This window comes from Nothobranchius furzeri, chromosome 6 (genome assembly GCF_043380555.1).
Source record: "Nothobranchius furzeri strain GRZ-AD chromosome 6, NfurGRZ-RIMD1, whole genome shotgun sequence".
Lineage (NCBI taxonomy): Eukaryota > Metazoa > Chordata > Actinopteri > Cyprinodontiformes > Nothobranchiidae > Nothobranchius > Nothobranchius furzeri.
This window is the reverse complement of record NC_091746.1, coordinates 39,620,384-39,647,058: the sequence shown is the minus strand read 5'-3', so window position 1 is coordinate 39,647,058 and position 26,675 is coordinate 39,620,384. Positions and strand designations below refer to the sequence as shown.

At 41.5% G+C, this 26,675-nt stretch overlaps 1 protein-coding gene across 1 annotated transcript; it reads right to left on the bottom strand.

Moving 5' to 3' along the window:
• Nucleotides 1-157: 157 nt before the first annotated feature.
• Nucleotides 158-26,665, bottom strand: gnsb (glucosamine (N-acetyl)-6-sulfatase (Sanfilippo disease IIID), b). Its single transcript, XM_015975348.3, has 13 exons — nucleotides 26,329-26,665; nucleotides 25,481-25,540; nucleotides 24,911-25,114; nucleotides 12,292-12,357; nucleotides 12,100-12,198; nucleotides 9,920-10,087; nucleotides 9,754-9,836; nucleotides 4,291-4,409; nucleotides 3,345-3,448; nucleotides 3,164-3,265; nucleotides 2,970-3,080; nucleotides 886-996; nucleotides 158-803 (listed from the first exon to the last, which is right to left on the bottom strand). Exons 1-13 carry the CDS (start codon nucleotides 26,509-26,511, stop codon nucleotides 639-641), a joined length of 1,575 nt encoding a protein of 524 aa, XP_015830834.3. The 5' UTR covers nucleotides 26,512-26,665; the 3' UTR covers nucleotides 158-638.
• Nucleotides 26,666-26,675: the final 10 nt, after the last annotated feature.

Sequence of the window (26,675 nt, the reverse complement as noted above, 5' to 3'; positions counted from 1 at the left end):
GGAGCAGACCACTGAAGCGGGAATGTCTCTGAACACGGGCGTCTTCTTTAGCTGGAAGTGCTGCAGAGTTAAACTAATAATCAGACATCTGAACACGGAGCTGGAGCCGTTTGTAAAATGTAACAAGTTGATTTAGACAGAAATGAATCAGTGATAGTACCGTCAGATCTTTGAATTTCTTTGAGCTTTGTATCAAACCATCAGACGGTCTTCTGATGCCTACAACCTCGTTTATGTTGCAGTTTATGTAAAAAATGGCACAGCATGGATTTTAACGTGTGCTTCTTATGGAAAGATTAGATGAATACACACAGGTCAGAGAGGACGTAGACACTTGGACCTCCACAAGCCAAAGCTAACTGCTTTCAGTCATTAGGCTAAGCTAACTAGTAGCTGCAGTTGTAATGGTGCTGCACAAACACTAAAGAGGTTCTAATTTTTCATATAAACGTCTAAATTAAGACGTTTCTTAATGTTCCAACGTTCAGCAGGAGTCTGCAAGCCGTACAGCTAAGTGGAACTCAGCCATGACTTATCTGTTGGTTTTCACTCCTGAAACGAGTCTAAATGTCTGTAAAGTGGAAGTTAGTGTTCAGATATCAAGCCTCTGAGCAAGGCGCAGTCCACGACAAGAGGACTCATTGGTTGTTTCTCATTTTGTAGTCATGACAACTGTCAGCAATGCAGGACTGAAGCTTTATGAGCCGCTGGTTCATCAGCTGCAGGACTGACGGATCCACTGTCTTTACGATGTTCTGCAGTTGATGCGGGTCTGTTGTTAAGTTGTACATCTCTACAAACGACTGAGGAGACAGAAACCACAGAAACGTGTCACACTTTCATCAAAAGAAGTTCTTGCATGTAAGGCTAACTAAGCTGCTGTACCTCGCTGTCTGCAAACTCGCAGTACTGCAGGTTATGGCTGCCGTCCAAAGACCTGACGCAGGCGTACGTGTTGTTGTAGGCATCCTCACACACACAGTCTGGAAAACATTCCTGGAATGGAAATACAAACCCCAAAATAAAGCTGTTTATAGTTAGTTACAAGCGAAGTCATGGAAAACTCTACCAATTTACAAATTTGTTTTTTAGGACTTAGAATAAAATAACCCTTTTTCACACTTATTTTTTTGATGAATGATAAATGATCCTGCTTGTATCGCGTCTTTCTGAGTCAGAGGACTCCAAAGCACTTTACACTTTAGTGTACTATTCACACACATTCACACCCTGCCGGACAGAGGCGAGGCTTTCCAAGCACAGGAGCCACCGGTCCCCCGACCACCACCAGCAGGCAAGGTGGGTTAAGTGTCTTGCCCAAAGACACAACAGCAGAATTCTGTGGTGGGAGCCGGGATTGAACCTGCAACCCTCTGATTACTGGACAACCTGCTCTACCTCCTGAGCTGCTGCTTATGATCTGATACAGCGTGTTGAGAAACTTTTATAAGTGACAGCTGTGGGATATTTGAGTTGTTCAACAAGATAAAAAAAAAGATGGGCAGAATTTTGAGTTCTAACACCTCACACGTCTTTATTTCCACTAATATCTCACGAACATGGGGAAATTACATGGGCTAGAACTAGAAGGAGAAGCAGAGACTTTGTTCCGAAGACAATGCTGAAAAGGAAGTTTTCATCAAGCTTCTTTGCATGGAATTATTTTCCAAAACAAAAAAGGAGAGTACATTTCAAAGGACAACTACTGTTCACCTTCTGAGTCCATTCTTCACTGAACCATGAAGGACCTTGTGGAGGTGGCTGAGGAGCAGACGGTCTGGACTTTCCGGCTGCCCCCACAGCCCAGACCCACATAGGACATGAGAATTACCCCCACAGACTCGTGATGGTAATCTGCACCAATGACCCATTTCTGGAAAGTTCTCAGCTGGTTCTTGAATCTCATCTGTGTTTGAATGGTAACACGCCTCGTTGCCATGCTTGCAGGAATGCATAGTTATGGTCAAAGACAATAACTTTTACAGATGTTTACCTGAGAATTTTTATATGGCGATAAAAAAAATGTATGGTTTTAAGTGTTTTGACCATATTTAAAAAATAAAACTCCTCAAACTTCCTCACCCATTCATTTAATAATTCTCTAAGGGTGTGTGTTATGGGAAAAATTTATGTTTATTAATTCTTGATCATGGACTCAACCAACTGGATGTAATATGTATTGCTCTATGCCTCTCTGCATGCTCACACACACACACACACACACACACACACACACACACACACACACACACACACACACACACACACACACACACACAAATTCTTGTATTCATACACACACTGACTCCCTCTCTCACACAATGACCTCACTCCAGGGTATCTGCAGCTTTAAGGGAGCCAAATTTAAGACTTTTTAAGGCCTTTTTTAAGGCCACTTTGACCACATTTAAGCTATTTTTTCAAATTAAATTTAGGCTATAATTTCCAGCTATTGCCTGATTAGCCATCCAGTTACCATTAAATTTGCACTTCCCCATGGCGCAAGCTCCCACTAGCTAATGTGCTCATCTAAAAATGGCCCCCTTTCACAACCAACTGAATGTGTACGGTTCCGCTTACGCTAATATCATTCACAAAAAATGCTGAACACTAACTAAATTTTCATAGAAATAAAAGAATCTTGTTTATTGGATCTTTGGTCATTTAAGACCTTTGGAAAACTGTATTTAAGGATTATTTGACATTTTTAAGGATTTTTAAGGCCTTAAATTTGGAAAAGCAAATTTAAGACTTTTTAAGACTTTTTAAGGACCCGCGGATACCCTGTCACTCCTTTCTTATCTTCCTCTCTATAAATAAAGTCTGTGAACAGATGTTCGGGGCATTTTGCCACAGTTATAACTGTTTGACTTGTCTGCTCATTGTCTCCTTCTCTCTTCACTATAGGAAATGGGTTATTGATAAACATATTGGTAAAATCCATGACAGTGTGTTAGTTTTTTGCTTACCGACACTCCGGAGCCTAGTTTAGGGCAAGAAGGGTCTGACACTGGACTTCCCTCTCCAGTATATTCTACCAGGAAAAATGGTCTTGCTGTGCCGTTTCTCAGAGACGGAGCCTAAATGGAAACTTTAGGTTAGATTCATCATAAAAACAACTGCAATGTGTACGAAAACGTGACCATGTAGAGCAGTAGCTGACCATCTGATAGAGGAAAGACTCCCCGTCCATTTTAACGGTTGATAGGTTGACTCCAGATATGTCCAATATAGTGGGAGCGAGATCAATGTTCAGTACCGGAGCCTGAGAGGGTCAAAAACAAACAAAAGCGCATATGGCAATGTCTCATAACAGTAAGTGATACATTTCTGATTGTCCTGACCTTCAGAGTCTGGTTTGGTTTGATGCCCGGACCTCGGACCAGGAGCGGGATCCTGATATCAAACTCGTATAGCTGCCTCTTATCGATGGGCAGCGAGAACTGACCTGAGACAGAAAAACGGTGGATTTGTTTATTATTTATTTATTTATCGGTGGATTTAGATGCAGACAGAAGAGGCTCCTAACTGGTTTCATACAGAGCAGCAGAAAATGTAAGACTTAAAGTTTTAAGTCTAAACATGCAACAAAACTGGGTTTGAGCTTTTAATTTACTTTGTCAACTTCTTCTGAACAGAAGACAGCTGCTAAAGCACAAGAAGGGCCAAAATAGTAACAAAAAACAGACTTGTAACCGAAATAAAGAGAACCAAACACAAAATGATGAAAATTCAGACAACAATCACCAGGGGCGCCTCCAGAAAATGTTGATTGGGGTGGCCAGATGGGGCCAAAGACATTTTTGGGGTGGCACACCAAATTGGTCCTTGTGGTAACTCTGGGAGAATTTAGCCTGTGGCAATGTACTGCATTGCGCTTTTATTCATTTTGATTAAAATAGCAGTACGTATCCAAAACATTTAACTTAAATTTTACAAACACAAACATTTCAGAAGTATACATTTCAGTTATTTAAAATGTTATCCCTAATTTAATTTAAACTATGGAGATAAAAACTTTTTTTTAATGGTGAGCAGCAGAAACATGTTTTTTTTTTTATTCTGATTATTTCTTTACACATTAATTGTATTTTTTTTGTTTTATATTTATGTCTTGAATAAACAAGATCAATGTATGGTTTGACTGAACATTAATATGATTTATTTACACTGGCTTTTCCTTGGGGGCGCAGCAATTTTTTAAGGGTGGCTATGGCCACCCCTTGGGGGTACCCTTGACAATCACAGAAACTAGGCATGAAAAGATCCAAAGTTTGGAACAGAGCCGACCTGTGTGGTAGCCGTTGTCTGAGGAGTAGATGAGGTAGGTGTTGTCCAGCTCTTTGATGCTGTCCAGCTTTTTCACCAGCTTCTCCACCATGTTGTCCACTGACAGCAGCGTCTGCCACCTGCAGGATGGATCAGAATTTACTGTCACAGGATGCCGGAATGGTTCTGGATGATTCCGTGGGAAAGCAGAACAGGTTGTTTTTAAAACGTAAAAAGTTCTCTGAGCATCAGCTAATCACATACAAACTTCAATAAAACAATTCAGATATTTTTCTACATTGAGTTTATTACTTTTATTATTGTGTGAAAACAGAGACTATTTGAGGCATGAATGTCAATGTGATGAAGGATATCCAGCCTGTTTGCTAAATAGCAGGTATTGCTGAGTCAGCTAAGTTTTTAGGCTGCTGTAGTCCTTAAAATGAGGGGTTTTATAAGTTTTACTTGTGACTGAATGCTGGTGTAACTGTAGGTTAAGAGTGCATGTTAACATGATAGATCAGCTAAAATATTCTAACTGGTTTAACCACTTTGACTACCACCATCATCTTGGCAGTGTCTTGATATAACTATGTCTAAAACTCCTGCAATAAGAGTCCCAGGCAAATAAAACTCATAGTATTTGACTCATTTAAACAACACAAATTCTACTTTCTGCTCCCAAAAAACTAAACTTAAACTAACTTTACTGGGCACATCATGTTGTTGTCCTGCAGACTAACATATTTCATATTTGATTGTTTATAAAGCAGGAGAAGCTTGAGAACAGGGTAATTAAATATGGGACTGTATAAAATCATTACTGATAAATACTATAAACAATAATCAAAATACATGAAAGTAACAGTATTAAGACATTATTACTGAAAAGAGCCTCAAATACTGCAAAGACACTCCTCTGTCCTCATATAAAGTGTATATAACTTTATTTAGATAAATAATTAGTTTAGATCTAAAGAAGAGGCCAAACAAATAAGCATTTTTCAATATATCAACTACACATTAAAGGGGGTGGAGCTACAGGGGTTTGAACCAACAACCACATCAATGCGTTTGGTGCAGTCACGTGATGACACAAGCCAAGTTTAATGCCATTCTGACCTTGTATTAGAAAGTAATTAACTCTTAATCTTATCTAGGAAGCGCTGTGACCAATTACATAAAAATCCCATTGAGGTTCTCTCAGGCAGTCAAAGATAGTTTTGTAGTAGTTTGGCATCAATCATACGTTGTGTGTGCTTTCTAGAGCCAAAGAGCTGAAAGGGGGCGGAGTTAAAGGGATTTGAACCAACAACTACATCAATGTGTTTGGTGCAGTCACGTGATGACACAAGCCAAGTATAATGCCATTCTGACCTTGTCTTTAGAAGTTGATGAAGTTTGAACCCATCTAGGGGGCGCTGTGACCATTTACAACTAAATCCCATAGAGGTCATCTTTGGTCATCAATGATGGTTTTCTGTTAATTTGACATCAATCAAACGTTGCATGGGTCATCTAGAGCCAAAGGGCTGTAAGTGGGTGGAGTTAAAGTGATTTGATTGAGTGAGCACATACACGTGTTGATTGCAGTTGTGTGATGACTCCCACCATGTTTGATACAGTTTGGAGCTTTGTTGCAGAAGTTACAAAGGTTTTATTGTATCTAGGGGGCACTGTCCCAAATTTAGGAAATATTCCGAGAAGCAGTTTGTAGGTTGACAACAGTTTGGTGTGAATTGCATCATGCACGTGTTATTCAGAGCCTAATATTTGTCAGGGGATAAAGCGATTTCAACCAATGACCACAGGATTGTGTTGGGTGCCTTTGTGTGATGACATATATCAAGTTTGGTGCAGTTGTAACATTGTCTGTACGAGTTATTACAGTTTTAAAGGTATGTAGGGAGCGCTGTGGTGATATTATACAACGTTCACCAACCGTTTGTGCCTCATTGACTAAAGAGCATAATTGTTGATAGCCATGTTGAGTCTCGTGCAGATCGGAGGCTGTTTGCGGAAGTTACAGTCAAACGTAAGGTCACGCGTCATGCCAGAATTTGCCATGGCATCAAAGCCCCTCCATTTCTGGAAAGCTATCAGAACTGAATGGTCATTACAACATCATGAATACAGTGCATGACCTTAGCGTCATGTTGACTAAATTAGAGGGGACAAATATGGGCATTTCCCCATAAAACAATTGATTTCCTGTTGTCAGGGGTGGGGCTTAGGTGATGTCAGCTGTCCACATTGTCATTGTCTTGAGATGTAGTCAGTGATCACACAGACAAAGTTTGATATGGATCTGATCAAGCACATGGGAGTTATTACGTCAAGTAATGTAATGGCGAAAGGTCAAAGTTTGAGGCTTAGCCACGCCCACACCTTTCAACTTTTGAAAAATCCGATGGTTCAATTTTTTCCCCTATGTCTTAAGAGTAAGTAGCAGAAGTTTGAAGGTGATCGGTGAAAAGGGCGGCGAGGCATCACTCTCCAAATTACGTGTGCGAAAACCACTAAATCGAGTACTTCGATCAAAATGGCTGACCTCCTGTGCAACTTTGCGCTTGGCTCCAAGAGACTTTTTTTGTAGGTCCTGAGACACTACATTAGTGTACCAAATTTCGTAATCCTCAGTCAAAGCATGGCTTGGGGCTAACAGTTTTAATGGTCCTACGGGGCGCTATTTCAGAAAATAGGCCACGCCCACAAACCTATCTTGTCCATTTCTATTGGTGGTCAGACTAGGATCACTCACCAGATAATTTGTAGCAATATCGCAATAACTGAGGAAATGAGATGCAAACGTATTTCCATGGCGTGATGGCGAATTTCGCCATGCTCCCAAAGCCCCGCCTTTTTTCGAAACCTGCCAGTACTGGAGGCCAAGTGACCTCAACTTGTCTACTACAATTTGCCAGAGAATGCTGGTGATTGGGTGAAAGGAGTCCAATAGGGAGCTGTGAAAAAAAGAGTGGTGTGGCAACAGGTCAAAGTTTGAGGCTTAGCTTAAAACTTTTGAAAAATCCGACAGTTGAATTTTTTCCCCATAGCTTAAGAGTATACAGCAGAAGTTTGAAGGTCATCGGTGAAAAGGGCGACGGGGCATCATTCTCCAAACAACTTGTGCAAAAACCACTAAATTGAGTACTTGGACCAAAATGGCTGACCTCCTGTGCGACTTTGCGCTTGGCTCCAAGAGACTTTTTCGTAGGTCCTGAGAGTGTACCAAATTTCGTAAGTTCCTCAGTCAAAGCATGGCTTGAGGCTGACAATTTTAATGGTCCTAGTGGGCGCTATTTAAGAAAATAGGCCATGCCCACCGGATTTTCACATTAGATTTTTTGGGGGATTGGACTAGGATCACTCACCAGAAGTTCGTGGTGATATCTTTAGAAATGACAAAATGGGAGGCAAAAGTATGGCCACGGCGGTACACCTGACTTTGCCATGCCGCCACAGCCCCACCCTCTTTTGAAAACTCCCATAAAGTGACGCCAAAAAACACCCACTTGTCGTGAGTTACCAGCTACAAATGTGAGGTGATTAAGTGAAATGGGGCGATTTGGGACTTATGACAGTAAAACTTGACCTTTTTGGTCTTGAGGAGGCAGGGCTTGTGTGATGTCATCATCCGACCATTCAATTTAGTTTGTGGCGGGATGTTGAATGACCACAGAAATTTTTGTAACTCTACTCTATTCGAGTATGAAGTTATAACCATTTATATTTTTTGGCGAGTGGTCGAAATTCGAGGCCTGGCCACGCCCCCTCAGCATAATGAAAAGTCAGTTTTATTTTTTTCTATTTGATGCCCATCCCTTCTGAGCAATTTCCCACAACTTTCGAGTCGATAGTGCGAAAAATGATCGAGTAAATCAATCAGAAGCAGACCCTAGAAATGGCTAAAACGGGGCCAAAATCACCACTTCAAACCAAAATGGCCGACTTCCTGTTTGATGTTGACCATGGCTGCAAGAGGCTTTTCTGTGCAGACTGTTGAGTACTACAAGTGTACAAAATTTCATAACTGTACGATAAACTAAACTTTAAGGAAGAGGGGTATTTTTCACATTCGAGGGGGCGCTGTGGAGCTAGTTTTATTGTGATTTTTTTCGGGACCTTTAAAATACAAAATTTTACACCACACCCGACAAGTGTGCAAAAATTCCCGAGTTTTCGGGTATGTTAAGGCCTCCAAAAAGCCAATTTACTGGGCGGAAGAAAAATAAACAGAGCAGAGACAATAGGCCTTCGCAGCGCTTTCGCTGCTCGGGCCTAATAATAATTAAAAAATTTTCAGTCAACCACACCTTTAATATAAGTAAAACACCCCAACTGATTCATTACTCACTTTAAACATACACTTCAATGTAATCTTGAGTTGTTAGTAATTTAAAGCTTGAGATATTTTATGAGCCTACCATTTGCCTGTAATACATTGTTAGCTCAAAGTTAGCCTCTAGCCTTCTTTACCCGATATTGGTGTAAACAAAAAGATGACGTGGCTTCTTAGGTGTACAAGAAATAACTCCTGGGTCACTCTTGTTACTGGCTTTGGTTCATTAAACAACTCTGAAGCTTTTTTGCCTTATGGTGTCCAATCACAAATGCCTGCGCTGCAGCGTTAGCTCAGCACACACTCTGCAACTTCACAAACTCACGATTGTAAACAGTAACTATATTTACCTTTAGGCTTAGTTTATGCTTCAGCATCTTCTGCAAGGGAGAGATGCACACCCACTGACAGAGAAGTTTTGCTTCTCCGTCTCCTGGGGAGTGTTGCAAAGCGATTCCCTGCCAGGACAACAGAGAGTGTTGCGCTGTTCTGTGGTATTCTGTCATGTATCCGGTCCAAGATAGTGCATTTACTGTTGCGTTTATATTGTGCTTTTTGTATTTAAGTGACTTTTTAAAATGGACACATTTGTCCCTCCCGTCATTTACGTCCACAAATAAAACGCCTGCTGCATATTTTTGTACTCCTTCAGTCTCGGGTGAAAAAAATGTTCATATTTTTAGAGTTTTTCTGCAAGGTGTTCTTCAAGCTGTGTCTGACGCTAGATATCTTCGGCTTCGGCAATGGCGGTGCTGTTGATGAAAGCAGCATCCTGACCAGCTTGCATTCTATGTCTTGTTCGACATATGTTTAGAAAACTGGGCTCGACTCCACCCATCCTTGCGAGCCTGCTGTAGCCCTCGCAAGGACGGATGGTTTTGCGTGTCTCCGTAGCCATGCAGAAGAACAAACTAGGCTTTAGCTTTTTTTGAAAAGAGAAAAGCTGACAACCACCCAGCTGGCTGAGAATGAAATCAGTTTCAATTCTTCCTTCAATCATGATTGAGACAGACTGTTTTAAGATATTTCACTGAAAATATCTTACACGTTTCTCCTTTAATCACCTGAGGTCAACTGGAAGTGATCAGAATAATTCCTGCATTTCATTCCATCCTTTTGCACAAAATCATAAAACCTTGTACCTTCTCCTGAAAGCATTATCCAGGTAGACAATGGAGCTATTGGGCATGGGGTTGGTTGGCTGACGCAGCAGCCAGTGTTTGTCCTGAAATTAAACAAAACAAAAACTGATTGGAAATAAGCTTTAAAAACAAACAGTTGTCACAAACACAACAATCGGTGACACACCTTCCCTGGTTTATCAAAGCTACCGTCTCGAGGGGCTTGAACATTGTTGAACTCCTGCTGGTACTGAGGAGCTGCTGTCCATGGGGAGTGGGGAGCAGGAGGAGCCAGCATCATGAAGAAAGGGTGCTGAGGGCTCCGCTCATCCAGGAAGGTTAGAGACCAATTCAGCTGGATAGGAGAGCAAGTTCAATAATTAACACTGTTACCAGATGTTAAAGCCATTAGAAAGGTCATTATTAAATAAAACAAGCACCAGGAAGAGGAAGGAGCACAAATATATACTGGTCACAAGCAATTTTCACAATGTTAAATGAGATCCTAAACATTTCTGTGAACAATGTTTTTTTTTTCATGACTTATGAGGCTTTGACGGGTCAGGCATGGACTATATGATGGTTTTAATCAGATTGTAAATAGACATGCTCCATTCTGCAAAATCCATGTTAAAGGTCAACCTAATCCATGGTTTACTCCTCAGCTGAGTAAGCGCCTTTGAGAGACAGAGTTCAAACACTCCCATAGGCTTCAACAGAAAGAACAGAATGCGGAAGTAACGTAGTTTCAAACACCAATAGTTCCACCATTGAACGCTGCTCATTCTCAGTATTCCTAAGTTTTTTTCCCTCTGGTAAATAGATGAACACAGGCGGATTGGTGCTGCGTCTGCAGACGTTGTACTGGTCTGTCGTGGTGAAGAGAGAGCTGAGCCAGAAGGCGAAGCCCTCGATTTACCGGTTAAAAAGTTAAAGTTAAAAAGTTAAAGTCCCATTAGTTGTCACACACACTGATGTGTGTGCGAAATTTGTTCTCCACATTTGACCCATCCCCTGGGGGAGTGGTGAGCTGCAGACACAGCCGCGCTCGGGAACCATTTGGTGGTTTAACCCCCCAATCCAACCCCTTAATGCTGAGTGTCAAGCAGGGAGGCATTGGGTCCCATTTTTTCAAAGTCTTTGGTATGACCCGACCAGGAATCGAACCCTGATCTCCCAGTCTCAGGGTGGACACTCTACCACTAGGCCACTGAGCTGGTTAATCTATGTTTCTACCCTCACCTGTGGTCACGAGCTTTGGGTAGTGACTGAAATGAGATTGCAGATACAAGCGGCCGCAATGAGTTTTCTCCGCAGGGTGGCTGGGCTCTCCCTTAGAGATAGGGTGAAAAGCTTGGTCATCCGGGAGGGGCTCCGAGTAGATCTGCTGCTCCTCCACATTGAAAGGAGCCCGTTCAGGTGGCTCAGGGCATCTGGTAAGGATGATCGATGATCAAACCAAAATAAGTCAACAGTTTTTTTTTAATGTAGCCAGTTTTAGTTAATTTATCATGTTAACTGGTTGGTCGTACATTTAACTGCAGCTAGTTTATCATTAGCTACAGGTCTTTGTGGGTTTAAATAGACCCATTTCTGTCTCATTCAGCTTTTTAACTTATTCAGCGCAGTTTTAAAGATCTATGATCAGAGTTTTTTACATTCTTCGGAGATTTCTAAGTTCAAGATACATTCCAAGGGGACACAATAATGTACGTGTGTAAAGAGGAGTTACTAAACTGTCTGAACTAGAGAAAAGCTGTTTTTTTTTTATTTATTTTGAGACCTTTTATTGAATGACTGGCCACCTTCTCATTGGCCTAGTGGTAGAGTGTCCGCCCTGGGACTGGGAGAACAAAATTTCTGGCCACATCTACAAAGTAAAACACTTATGAAAGCATGAAAGGGCACTTCTTATTTATACATGCTGCCAGATGCCTGTCAAAGGTGCATTTGTTGAATTTTCAGGGACTTTTTAAGACTTGGGAGTGAACTCTGGAATGGCTGCATAGCTGCTGTTCAGTTGTCACTCAGCATAAGAATTTACAGCCAAAGTTCATCTTTCAAGAAGTTGAGCAGAAATCAGATGACAGCTGATTAGGCTGGTTGAATTGACATTATCACCAGACAACTAAAACATGCAGCAGCACGAAACATCACATGACAATGCCAAAACTGAACCGTAAAAGACCATTAGTGGCCTGTACATCAGCCGATTTACTTTAAGGCTAACTGGTTTACTTACAGAACATTTCATAATTCTGCAGTAGCAGCTGAGAGACACGCAGCTATGAGGCAAAGAGTTGTTTCCTCCTTAAATTCTTACACAAGTGTCACAAGTTCTGATGCAACAACGTGATTAGGACTCACTATGAGGTCCGTCAGGTAGTCTTTCTCATAAGTGTCGCTGTGCTTCTCTGCTTTCCCGTTGACTGACAATGTGTAGTTGTAGTACTGGGAGTTTCCCACCTGCAAATCACATGATGACAAAGGTACTGAAACACGTAAGGGGGGGGGGGGGGGGGGGGGGGAGAAACAATACCTAATTTTCATGGGACTCACCAAAGCATTCCACTGATCCCAGCCGGGTGGAACATGATCCACGTCTCCCGCAGCTTTTTGACCGTACTGGAGAGACGTAATTGTTGAGAGAAACTGTATCATAAGTCTGTAGCCACGTGTGTGAGGCTGTATTTAGAGTGCTAAAGGCTCATATTGATGCAAGTATAACAGGTGTAATCTTTACATGTTAGCATGCTAACTTTAGTGGATAAAGTTTAGCCACTTACAGGTGTCCTTCAAAAAGCAGCTGAAACTTCATCACCACCCTTTCCGCCTTTCCTGGGATCCACTGATTTCCCTCTTTCCTATTCATTTTCTCTCTCCCTTTCCTTACATTTTAACTACAACCTTTTTTTCTCATTTTAAACATATTTTTTAATAATTAAAAAAATATCTTCTTTATATTTAATTTTTTTTTGTGTGAAGTTCCTCATGATTTTTATCTTGAGAGGCGTGATATAAAAGATTGTTTTAGAATAAGTCTAAAGCAACAAATACTAACAAGTATTTTTTCAGTTAATTAATATCTGCTATGTGTTGACTGGTGAATTAAAATGGTCAGCATTCAATTGTTTTTGTTCAATGTTAAATAAAATAAAACAGCATTCACAAACACAAAATCTGCAAAACAAAGACACTAAATCCTATCTTTAACTTGAATCAGCATCAGCCAAAAATATTTAAGGTGTTTAGCGCATTCTTTATAAGAGTTTGGACGAGAGCTACTAATGAAGTTTATCAATAAATAATCCCATAAACCTTGATTTCTGTTGGCTTTGACACATCTGGAATGGGCCAGCAAAGCAAAAGAGTGGAGTATAGTCCAAGAAACTCTGTGTTTTGTATATTTATTGTAAAGAGGAAATGAACGCTGTATGCTTCAGATCACAAATAAAAACAAGTTGCAAAACTGTTCTCACTGAAAAGTCCAAATCCCAGCTTCTGGGAAAAGCTCATTTATGCTTGTATGACAAATGCATTAATGCAGAGAAAACCTTGAGATTTTGACCAATTCTCTCTCAATCAATCTGTTTACCAAGCAAAGAGAAGATTCAGTAATCACTGCTCTCCACACACACCTGCACAAGGAACACCTACGTCAGCAGAATAATGCTTTTTGAAACAGTCACTCCTGATCATTCAGGAACAGTGCAACCTTTTGTTCAGATTAGAGACCAGACCTCAAAAACTCTCATCTTGAAAATGGGCACACCACAGGGATGTGTGCCCAGCCCCCTTCCCTATTCCCCCTTCATCCCTGACTGCACCTATAGAGCTCCGGACCCCACGTGACTCTCAGTTAGTAGACGCCATTTTGGCATGGAAAAAAGGTAAACAAACGCGGATGTAACTGTAACCGGATTACAGGATACAATAAGATAATTAAAAGAAAAAATAAACAAATGGGCCAATAATTAGGTTCGGGGAGAATTGGAGGTTGTTTAAGAATGACTGGAGTCACGGGTATAGCATGAAACGGTTTATATACTAAATTTTAATAATAATGGGAAATATAACACATAAAGATAACACATAAAAACAGATGAAAACAATCGACAATAGTAAAATGCTCGGTATGAGATTTGATCATATGAGTCACAAGTCAGCCGGCGTCAAGTCAAATCCCCACGCTTGGGGTGAAAGTCAGAGTCCGGTGGTGCGATTTTTTCCTACCGCACCGTTGAGATTGTTCACAGAAGAGAGCAGTCTGCTCTTCAGTTACTTGAGATGTCCTGGTTCGTTCAGTGGTTAAGGCTCGCCATCTCCCTCGTCAGGAAGAAATCCAGTTCTCGTTCCAAGTGAGTGATCATAGGAGTCGGGATCAAACCCAAGGAAAAAAAAAAACCCAGCCAACGCGCTCCAACGGTTCCCTCCTACAGAGGATTGGTTCACTCTGTCGTCTCCACACAAATCGCGTTGGTTCCAAGTTCCTAGCTCTTATTAGAAGGAGTCAAGTCCGCCTCTCCCTCTATCTATGCGGCACCCAAATCAGGGTTCTTCACGGCCTCGACCGTTGTTTTTTTCTCTCTCTCTCTCTCTCTAACCGCTCAGTCTTTGCTTTCTGTATCTGCGTGCTGCACAGCCGTTTGTCTCTCCTCTCGCTCAGCTGCGTCGCACGGTTTTATTTCGCGGAGGCGGGACTTATTTCTCTCAGCCAATGAAATTTCAGATTCCCACCTGGACCAATAGTATACAGCTTTCCTCTTCTGTTTCTGTTAGGGATGTTCAAGATTCTTGTTTTAACCGATGTTTAATATTAAACTCGTTATTTTAGTTATTCACCCTTCCAATAATTCATTATGAAATTATCTATTAGTTAATTAGATATCTATTAATTAGTATTGTTAATTTCCTTAATTTATATTTTATATTTTATCTAAATTGAGGATGGATCATATTAGTAAGCCAATTAGTTAATACCTCATTAAGGTTCTAGCTTCTGGGTTACATCCTCCCCCATTAAATATCATGCACGTCCCTGTGCATTGTTTCTACGGGGTACACAACTTCTTGAGTAAGAGAGTCAATAAAAGCTTTATTAAGTCCTTGGAAAAGGGACCTAACTACGGTCACTAGTGGATTGCCCAATTGAGAGTAAGTTAGTCTTTGAGGAGGCTGACTACTTCGTTCAGATCTCCTGACATACATCTCTGGTTGCACAGTATCATGCTCATCCGTTTCGGTTTGATTCTCAACTGAGACAGGACGAAGTGAGCTCTCTGTTTCCGACAGAGCTGATGAGCTATTCTCTAAGACTTTGGTCTTTTCAGATGTATGTGTCTGATCGTGTATGATGGGTTCAAAACTTACATCACGTTGCTGCGACTTTAGGACACCATCCAATTGAGGTAGGTTTGTGTTAGTTTCATCCCCCGTTTCTACGTCAGGTAAGTATACTTCGTTTTTTTTCGTTTTTTCAGGTAAGTATGTTGCTGCTTCTTTCACTCTTTCAGGTAAGAATGTCGCAGTTTCACTCATTCTGTCAGGTAAGAATGTTTCGGTGTTGATGCCTTTGTCAAGTAAGGACAATTCAGCATTTTCATTACCAGCTAAGGTTGGTTCCTTGCGATCCCCTGTGTGTAAGGATAGTGTGTTTTGTTGTTGAATATTATTTACCGGTCCTGAATCTGCTATGAGTTCCCTATTTGGCAAGGTGACCGCTATTTGATAGGATGGTCGGTTTAGCACTTGTGGAAGATCAGAGTAATAAAACTCATCTACCTCTTCGTCAAGTGGCTCATCTGGGTCATGTTCTAAGGCTGAACTCTGTCTTGTATGAGGTCTGCTAGGTTTCGTAACACGTTCTGTTTCATTTTCTAATGAAGAGAGAAAACCACAAGGCAGTAAAAGATCTCTGTGGAGTGTTCTGTTGGGTCCTTCTCCGTTCTCTGGTTTTACAGTGTATACTGGCAAGTTTTCCATCTGTTTGAGAACTATATACACTGTTTGCTCCCATTTGTCTGCTAATTTATGCTTTTCTCTTAAGCGAAGATTTCGGACTAAAACACGATCTCCCACACCTAGTGTGGACTCACGAATGTTTCTGTCGAACCGTTCTTTGTTCTTCCTCGCTGTTTTTTGAGAGTTTTTTATGACCATGTCATAACTCTGTTCCAGATGACTCTTCAGTTCTTTAACATACTGAGAATGAGTTATAGAGGGCTTGTTCAAATGCGGTAACCCAAAGGCAATATCTATAGGCAACCGAGGCTGCCTACCGAACATTAGCTCGTAGGGAGAGTATCCCGTCACGTCATTTTTTGTACAATTGTACGAGTGAGTAAGTGGTTTTACAAAATCGCGCCAGTGATGTTTCTCAGTGGCTTGTAAAGTTCCCAACATGCTGAGTAATGTACGATTGTACCGTTCAACGGGGTTGCCACGAGGGTGATAAGGGCTCGTTCTGACTTTACGGATACCAAGTAAAGAACAAAGTTCCTTGATTGTACGTGATTCGAAATCCCGTCCCTGATCACTATGAAGACGCTCAGGAAACCCGTAGTGGACTAAAAAATGTTCCCACAGGTTCTTCGCGACGGTGGTGGCTTTCTGATCTTTGGTTGGGATGGACACTGCATACTTTGTAAAATGGTCTGTAATCACTAAGACATCTTTAGTGTTCTTACTGTCTGGTTCTATGGAGAGAAAATCCATGCAAACTAACTCCATAGGTCTGGTGGTGGTAATACTCACCATTGGAGCAGCTTTGTCAGGGAGGGCCTTCCGACGGATACATCTTTCGCAAGTTTTAACTTTGATTTCGATATCACTAGCCATTCTTGGCCAGTAAAAACGGGACCGAATGAGATCTGTCGTACGTTCAACCCCAAGATGCCCCATATCATCATGTAGGCTTTGCATGACTGTTGAACGTAATGAATCAGGCAAGACTAACTGCAATGATGTCTCTGGTCCTAATTGGCGTCTCCGGTACAGTAAATCATTTTGAAACTCAAACCGTTTCCACTCTCTCAAAAGGTTAAGAACCACCGGGGGTTCTGCAATAGTATCAGTTGGCGGTTTATTGTCAGTCATAAGCAGCTGAATGACTCGGCCAATGGTTGGATCTTTCCTCTGCAAGGAGACAAGGTCAGCATGGTTATACTTGGGCACAGCAAAGAAACTGTCACTATTGTCTTCCAACTGGAATAGGTCTGGAATGGCCGCTGCAGACATGGCAAGTGACTGAACTAAACCACAAGGAGAATCAGTCTCATCCAAGACCATGTGCTTTTGGCATGTTGCCTTCACTGCTTCGGCTTGAAGTTGAAGCTCGACTTCTTTGACAGAGGATAAAAGATGAGATCGGAACTCATCTAGTCGTTGGCATTCCTCAGTGAATTTTGAGTTGTCTTCAGGTTTATCATGCAGCCTCCTAGACAGGCCATCCGCGTCAATGTTCTGTGTACCTGCACGGTATCTGATGTCAAAATTATAGGTGGACAACGCAGCTAGCCAACGATAGCTCGTTGCATCGAGTTTTGCCGTTGTTAAGAGGTAAGTTAACGGATTATTATCAGTAATGACAGTGAATGTGTTCCCATACAAATAGTCATGAAACTTATCTGTTATGGCCCACTTTAAGGCTAGAAACTCCAACTTGTGCGCAGGGTACCTAGTTTCACTAGAGCTTAAACCGCGACTTGCATAAGCGATTACCTGTGTGACACCGTTTTGCACTTGGTATAGCGCTGCACCGAGTCCGGTCGTACTAGCATCTGTGTGTACTAGATATGGGAGTTTTGCGTCAGCGTAGCCAAGAACTGGCGAAGTGGTAAGTTTTTCAATAATAGTTTGAAAGGACTTCTCACAGTCTTGGCTCCAACGATTCCCAAAGGGTTCTTTGGGGTTCAAGTACTTTGATCTACATGGTGGTGTTTTAAAGTTTTTCCGTTTGGGTGGATAACCAGCCGTGAGAGATGTTAGTGGCTTGACAATATTTGAGTAATCTTTAACGAAGCGTCGGTAATAACCGGTAAATCCTAAGAAAGATTGGAGTTCCTTCAAAGTCTGAGGCTTCGGCCATGTTTTGAGTGCTTCCACCTTATCTGGATCGGTTTTTATGCCATCTCGAGATACTATATGTCCAAGATAACGCACAGATGTCTGGAAAAAACGACACTTATCTGGTGATAGCTTGAGTCCGTATTCTCTAAGCCGTTCAAGAACGTGAGAAAGTCTGGTTTCGTGTTCTTCCAAGGAGTTGGAAAAGACGATCAAGTCGTCTAGGAAAACTAACACTTCCTTCAGATTAATGTCCTTCATACACTTTTCCATAACCCGTTGGAAAGTGCTTGGAGCATTTGTTATTCCTTGTGGCATACGGTTAAATTCATAAAACCCAAACGGGCAAACAAAAGCAGTTTTAGGTTTATCCTTTTCACACATCTCTATTTGATAGTAACCTGACTTGAGGTCCATCACAGAAAACCACTGTGATCCAGCGAGAGCAGAAAAGGACTCCTCCAAGTTAGGCAGGGCATATGCGTCGCGAATGGTTTGCAGATTAAGCTTTCTATAGTCTATACATAGACGTACCTCACCATTCTTTTTCCGAACTACCACTATTGGTGAGGCAAATGGAGACTCCGACTCTCTTATTATACCGGTTTCCAAGAGGGCTTCCAAATGTTTTCTCACGGCTTCATAATCATGTGGATGGATCGGCCGAGATTTCTGTTTGAATGGGGTCTCGTCTTTTAAGTTGATGTGATGTCTTATCTGTTGTGTATGACCAAAATCAAGATCGTGGTGCGAAAACACATCGGAGTAAGTGTTAAGTTTGTTGGTGATCCTCCCTTTCCATTCTTCGGACAAGGGCGAAGTACCGAAGTCAAAACTGAGAGGAGGGTTTGAAGGTGAAGTCTGTTGCTGCGAACTACACGCCGCAAGTACTTTCTGATCACTTTTGTCAGGTTCTGGATATGGCATAACACGATCGGCTTTAACTAACTCAGCGATCACACAGTTAGTGGGTAATGTGATGTCATGGTTAGTTTCGTTTCTTAGTACAACAGGTACTTTGTATGGACCATGTGAAGGTAAGGAAATGAGGCAACAGTCTACAATTATACCCCCTGGTAGAGAACCATTGGTGGGTTGTTCAATGAGTGCATAAGGCTCATGCTTGTTTTGGCTGGGTTGCATAAACCCTTCTAGTAACAGTTTTTTATTTGCAGGGAGAACTTCTTGGGTTCTCCCTCGAAGCTTCACCACACCAACTCGTCCATCTTTGCTTTGTTTTTTTCTGACTGCTAAGGCTTTTAGCACGTGTTGGTACCCATAAGAGAGTGCCTTGGAATCAGGTAAGTTATTGGCAGACAATTGCTCATACAAAGGATCGAGTGTGTTTGTGCCAATGAGTAGTGGTGTATCAGAGTTTGAGCTTATATCCGGAACCACTAACGCAAGGGTAGGTAACTCAAGTCCAGACTGATCGAGCTCTTTTGGAAATGTGACACTTATCTCTATGTATCCTAAATAAGGAACTGCTTGACCGTTTGCGCCCTCGACTTCTAACAGATTACTGATGGGTTTAATTGAGAGGTCAGGTAAGTGTTCTTGGTAAAAAGAATTGGCAATGGTGGTTACCTGGGACCCTGAATCCAGTAAACAATTACATTCAACACTGTTAACTGAGACTGTAGCTGTGCATCGCCCACCCACTAATCTTTTGGGAAGTTTTGGCACTGAATGAGCATGAACTGGCTTGCAAAAAAGTCTCTCTGTCCTTTCCTTAGAGGGACTTGGTTCTACTTTAGCACCTATCTGTCCCACGATAGGAGCTTCTACCGGTTTAAAGGAGGAGACTGAGCAATTGGCTTTGACATCTCCCACTCGCGCTGCTTCTGTCTAAGAGCAAGTCTTTTAGTTGCAACTAGTGCTGGATTTGGCTCGTTGCTACAGCTAGAAGCTATGTGCCCATCTTCTCCGCACTTAAAACAGTATCCAGGCTTTGGTCTGGGCACCACTGCTGTTATCTGCTGAATCTGTTTGGGCTCATCTGGAATTTTAGTCCCCACACGGGGTTTTGACTCTTTTTGAGTTTTCTTTGCCTTTTTATCTGTGTTGTTAACCTTAAGCTGTGCAATTTGGCTCCTGAGCTCAGCGATTTGTTTGCGTAAGTCATCACAGTTATCATCTATTTCCAGTTCACAAGTGTTTTTACTCTGAGAGCATGTTGTTTGCACATTTGAATACACTCTAGTTCGTTGTGCCCCTAAGTGTTGTTTCATGCGTGCTGCTTTAGTAGCCTGTTTGTCTTCTTCAGTGCGCAGTTTGAGGAGAAGTGCTGTAAAATGAGGCGGGTTGTCTTTCTTTTGTTCGAGTTGCAGGTTTGAAATCAGCGAGCTGTCCCAACAGCCTCTGCAAAACTGCTTGAGCAGCTGCTGGTCGGCGTCACTGGAGGAAATTCCATTCCTCTGAATAACTAGGTTTAACAAGGTGTATAACCTCTGAAAGTAATCGGAAGGTTTTTCACCACTGTCCTGGTTTGTGTTTAAGAAGCGAGCAAAGAGCTCGTCGCCGTCTTCGACAGCTGCGTAAGCTGAATCGAGATGTTCAAGGTACGTTTCCGGGTCGGATTTTGGACTAAGAGCTTTAACGATGCTCGCTGCTGGGGCTGACAGACTCTCCACGATTCTTCGTACAATTTGGGACTTGGTGAGTGAAGGATCATTTATGCATAACACTACACTACTACGCCAAGTATCATAGTCAGTTTCAAAAGAAGGGTGTGGAACTCGCCCTGAGAACGGTTTTAGTCTGTATTGTGAAGTAGGCGGAGGGATAACCTCACTGCTTTTAACAATGTGTTCCACAATAACTCGCTGAACCTCAGGTGTGTTTAAAAGATTTGGTGGAATGCAAGGGTTTTGTTTTCCAGTCTCTGTAGGTGGACAATTGTCCTTTGAGTTGTTCATATAGTTAACTTCTGGTGTTAAAGGCAGGGAATATGTAACTTGGTCACTATGGAGCATTGGCTCTGGTTCAGTGACTGGTTCAGATGCATGGGTATCCCTTCCTATAGATTCCCCAATTTTTGCCAGTTCCTCCATTAGAAGGTCTTTAAATGATTGATTGCTACGCGCAGCTATGTCCCTGAGCTCTGACAGATAGGCATCAGTGGCAGATGTGCTAGTTTCTAGACTGTACGCGCTGGCTAGGTCTTGAATATGGAAGAAAACATCTGGGTTCCTAGTACAAGGTTTGTCATAGGGTAAACATTGTTTCTTTAATTCCTTAACAGTGGCTTCATGTTGAAACTCCACAATAATCTGATCACAGTTTGGTAACTTAATGCGCCTGTTAACTGGTCCGAATCCTTCCATAAACCCAAAGACTTCGTTATCAAGGTCTGTATCAGTTAACCCACTGATTAAAACAGCATTTGAAACTTTGACCTTTTCTGTTTTCACAACTTCCATTTTAAAACACTCAAAAGTACCAATAATGCCAAAATGGCAAACCACTGTGACCTCCAGGCACTCTTATGATGTCAGTCAATGGTTAGCTAAGGTAACAACTCTACAATTCTCCTGGCTGGCTCGCCAAGTTTTATGTAACCGGATTACAGGATACAATAAGATAATTAAAAGAAAAAATAAACAAATGGGCCAATAATTAGGTTCGGGGAGAATTGGAGGTTGTTTAAGAATGACTGGAGTCACGGGTATAGCATGAAACGGTTTATATACTAAATTTTAATAATAATGGGAAATATAACACATAAAGATAACACATAAAAACAGATGAAAACAATCGACAATAGTAAAATGCTCGGTATGAGATTTGATCATATGAGTCACAAGTCAGCCGGCGTCAAGTCAAATCCCCACGCTTGGGGTGAAAGTCAGAGTCCGGTGGTGCGATTTTTTCCTACCGCACCGTTGAGATTGTTCACAGAAGAGAGCAGTCTGCTCTTCAGTTACTTGAGATGTCCTGGTTCGTTCAGTGGTTAAGGCTCGCCATCTCCCTCGTCAGGAAGAAATCCAGTTCTCGTTCCAAGTGAGTGATCATAGGAGTCGGGATCAAACCCAAGGAAAAAAAAAAACCCAGCCAACGCGCTCCAACGGTTCCCTCCTACAGAGGATTGGTTCACTCTGTCGTCTCCACACAAATCGCGTTGGTTCCAAGTTCCTAGCTCTTATTAGAAGGAGTCAAGTCCGCCTCTCCCTCTATCTATGCGGCACCCAAATCAGGGTTCTTCACGGCCTCGACCGTTGTTTTTTTCTCTCTCTCTCTCTCTCTAACCGCTCAGTCTTTGCTTTCTGTATCTGCGTGCTGCACAGCCGTTTGTCTCTCCTCTCGCTCAGCTGCGTCGCACGGTTTTATTTCGCGGAGGCGGGACTTATTTCTCTCAGCCAATGAAATTTCAGATTCCCACCTGGACCAATAGTATACAGCTTTCCTCTTCTGTTTCTGTTAGGGATGTTCAAGATTCTTGTTTTAACCGATGTTTAATATTAAACTCGTTATTTTAGTTATTCACCCTTCCAATAATTCATTATGAAATTATCTATTAGTTAATTAGATATCTATTAATTAGTATTGTTAATTTCCTTAATTTATATTTTATATTTTATCTAAATTGAGGATGGATCATATTAGTAAGCCAATTAGTTAATACCTCATTAAGGTTCTAGCTTCTGGGTTACATCACCATGAACATGAACGGGATCCGCTTGGATTTTACTTCGTCGGAGTTTACTTCACACTTTAAAACAGAAGAAATCGTTTTATATAGTCAGAAATTAAATAGACTAAACATCTCCGACCCTTACCGTGCCCCTGGGATACTTTTTAAAAACGCCAGAAGCTGTCAGAGCAGACTTCTTACCGGCACAACACCGGACCTGACCGGGGAACCCCTTGGGATTTACCCGGAGAAGCTGGCTCCGGCGGCTGGGGAGAGGGAAGTCACGCTACTGCCCCCGCAACCCAACTCCGGATACGCGGATGAAAATGGATGGATGGACGGACAAATAACAGATTTACACGTAAGTAGTCTCGGTGAGACAGATAATAGCAATCCAAAGTGCTTTTTATGTGTGATCTGACAATTGATCAACCATTGCTTAAAAATTAAATACAGCTTAGCCGGTTAATTGCTGTGATCATAAAACACGGAAACGGCAGCACGCAGAACTCACAAGGCAACGTTTTACGTGATGTTTACTTGCTGCTATGAGTAATAAGACAGAAAAAGCCACGTCAAAATAAGTTTAGGAAGCCCACTAAGAATCGTAATAAAAGCATTTAAAATAAATACCATATACAGTTGAGGAAACGTTGGTTTAAGTACCTGATATGAAGCGGTCGCTGCATAAGTGAAAACCTTTACTCCCGGGATCCCACAGCTTCATTTTCGCCCGGTCACTAGTGTGTTTTATTACAATGATCCAACGTTTGCGGCGCTCCGGATCTTGGGGAATCCTGTAGATGGCTCATTCCTTATGTCGTCCGCGTCTGTTCTGCATCCTGGGGCACAACACGAATCTACCATATTTCCCGTTTGATTGAGTTTTCTGACAATAACAAATAGTCCAGCTGCCGGCTTCTGCCTGCCAATATGGCGCCGTTTCGATTTGAACTGTTGCATGCCGGGAGAAGTGACGTCAACTCCCGGAGCTCTATTTACACCTCATCACCAGTAGCACCAGTGTAGACCTGATGACAAGGGGGATATCCCGTCCTTAACAGCCTGGTTCTCCCACAATAATGTGAACATAAACATCACAAAAGCAAACAGACTCTTCTCATATTTCAGCAAACCATAGCCTACAGAGGACTCTTCTTTTTGCCAACAACCAGAGGAGGCTGAGAGGGTAAAGACCTTTGAGTTTCTTGATGTCTACACGTCAGCTGACATCTGATGGACTGCACACATCCTCTTTTGTTAAACTAAAATAACCATGAAACCATTACTTTATAAATGGAGTGAAGTACTTTCCCTCACTCTGTCTCTCTCCCAGTGATTCAGCACTACAACTTTATCTCATTTTCAGGGCAATTTAGTTACTTTCTCTAGATACATACAAAAAGCTGTTGAAAACTCATCTGTTCAGGCTGGTTTTATGTGACCTTCTGTTAACAAAGAGAAAGACAGAAAATAATCTTTATATAGCGCCTCTCAACATAAAAATCACAAGGCGCTTCACAAGAAAAAAAATCTAAATATAAAAAAGATTTAAAAACAGAGAAAAATATGGTTAAAACAACAGAAAAAAATGTGATTGAAAATTGTAAGGGAAAGAGGGAAATCAGTGGATCCCAGGAAAGGCGGAGTTGGTAGAAAGAGCAGAACAAGGAGAGGGTGATGAAGGTAATGCTAAAGCTAGCTTGAACAAGTGAGTTTTCTGCTGCTTTTTAAAAGGAGACCACTGAGTCCACTGATCTCAGGCTCAGGGGGAGAGAGGTCCAGAGTCTGGGGGCCACAGCAGCAGATTATCTGTCACCTTTTGGTCTTTAGCCTGGTGCTGCACAACCAGTAGGCTTGATTATTCCTCACTGTTTCTGCCAATTCCATCTTTCTTAGGATCCTGTAATTATCTTAACTTATTCTTTATTTTTTTATCCTTTTTTCCAATTTTTTATTGCAATATAATTTAAAAACATTTTTTTCTTATTATTTTTTTGTTCTTGTGAAGTCCCTCCTGATTTTTATCTTGACATGCGCTGTATAAATTATTCTACATCTACAAGTAAATACTTCCTGCTATGAAATTAAAGTCAGCTTTAACATGGGATTTTGGTTTAGCTCGTTTTTTCTGTATCAGTTCAATTTTTTCAGATTTAACAGTTACCTATTTTTGCTGTCAGGACACAAATCAGTTATTAGTGAATATTTATTTTACACCTTTATTCCAAACCTTCAAGTTTTCCAGAATAGGGAAAGGTAGGAAACATTTATTTTATTATTTTAATGTCATAAACCATTTTCAGGCAATTTTATGTTGCTGGTTTGACGTAATGAGGTCACTGCGCATCTGTCATTCATCGCTATAGACTTTAATCCTAACTGACTGCACTCAGAATCTCGGTGAAACTGGTCTCAGATGACTTTGAGAGTCCACTAAATAAAAATATAAATCACTATGTGGCCCAAAGGCTTACAGACCTGGTTCAGGTACTTCCCACTGAAGAACGTCTGGTATTTCTTCTTGCTGAGGAAGACTGGGAAAGCCTCAGCCTCTGGGCCCTTCTGCCACAGTGGACTCGAGCAGTTCCCAGTTAGAGAGTTGTTTCTCACCTGGTGGTTGTGGGGGTAACGACCCGACAGAATGCTGCTCCTGCTGGGGCAGCACAGCGGCGTGACCGTAAACTGCAGGAAGTAAAAAAATGAGGACATACAGGAATGAGAAAAGATGTTGATGGAAGATCAGTGTGACAGCAAAGTTGAGCACAGGTCACGGGTTACATCGTGTGTAACGATGTGTAATATGTGAGCATGTATAATGAATCATTGAAGTTAAAATAATCTGCCCCAGGTAAAACGTGTGATTGATTATTATGACATGATAAATAAAGCTGATTTAAAACTTATGAAAGCACATTTTAAACTGAAACGTTAAAACGATTTTAATGGTTTGAAGTTAAATTAAAGTTTTCATGTTTTCCTGTTGGGTGGAAAAACAGATGTCAGCCTAAAAGTAGAAATTACTTCCAACCGCAGAGTAAAAACACTTACAGCGTTCACAAATGTTGCTCCTGCCTCTCCTATCAATTGTTTGGTTTTTTTCATCGGTGTCTGCAGAAATAAAACAAGAAAAGACAGATATGTGCATTGCTTCATGTTAACAAGCAAAAAATAAATAAATAAAAGCTATAAAATCAAAAAGGTGTAACATTACTTCACACAATACACTACAATAAATTCATTTTCAGTTTTGATTTCATCTTCTAACAATCATGAAAACAACCTAATCATCTAGAACGGTTGCTTTTAACTTATTTAGTCACTTTCTACATTTTTGTCATGCCTTCTAGATAATGACTAACATCCTCCTGTTCCAGCGGCTGAACTAACATAAGTCTTATGTTTTATTTTGAAAAGTCAGCGCACATATAAAGACAGCAGAACAACAGCAAAATACACTGTTGGCTTATGACTCACATCCAAAAATACATGTTTATTCCAAGGGTGGTTGACATAGCCTCTAAATTAGAACAATACTTTAATTTGAAATAATTTATCTGACTGAAGCTTTCAGGTATAGCAGCATTTTATGACTTATAGTGGATAATGATGCTAACACACTGTCACCTAATAAATTACTGGGCACATCAAAGAATAAAAATGTTTTATGATAACTAATAATTTAATGCTTCAAGGCACTTTATTCTGATCATACACACTAGAATTTAAATCAATACCATCTTTGATTACATAATAAGGCACATAATAAGGTGGGACTTTACCCTCTGCCCACTAGTTAAACTGTAAACACAACTGTCTGTGATCATGCCACCAGCAGTCACGAGTCCTCAAGAATCAATACACCTGACTAATCATGGGTTTGGTTTGAATCCACTCACCATCCCCCCCAGCTCAACGTCCTGGTCGTCCACCAGAATCAGGATAACGTTGCTCGGTTTAGAGCTCTCCGCACACCTGACGCTGCAGGTGAGCAGCAGTGCGAGGATCAGCGCTGCTGCTGCGGCCGCGCCGGCTCCTCTCGTCGGTCCTGACATCTGGAGCCTCCGCCGTCGCGGCTCCATTCCGGGCCGGCTGCTTCTAAAAAACCTGGCTGCAGTTCGACTGAAGCTAAGTTTCGTTTCCTGCTCAAAGGGAGAAGGAGGCGAACTGGAACCAGAACAGGCCGAAACACCAGGCTAAAAGTTTGAGGAAGTGTAGAGATGCGTGATAGACCACATGACGTGAC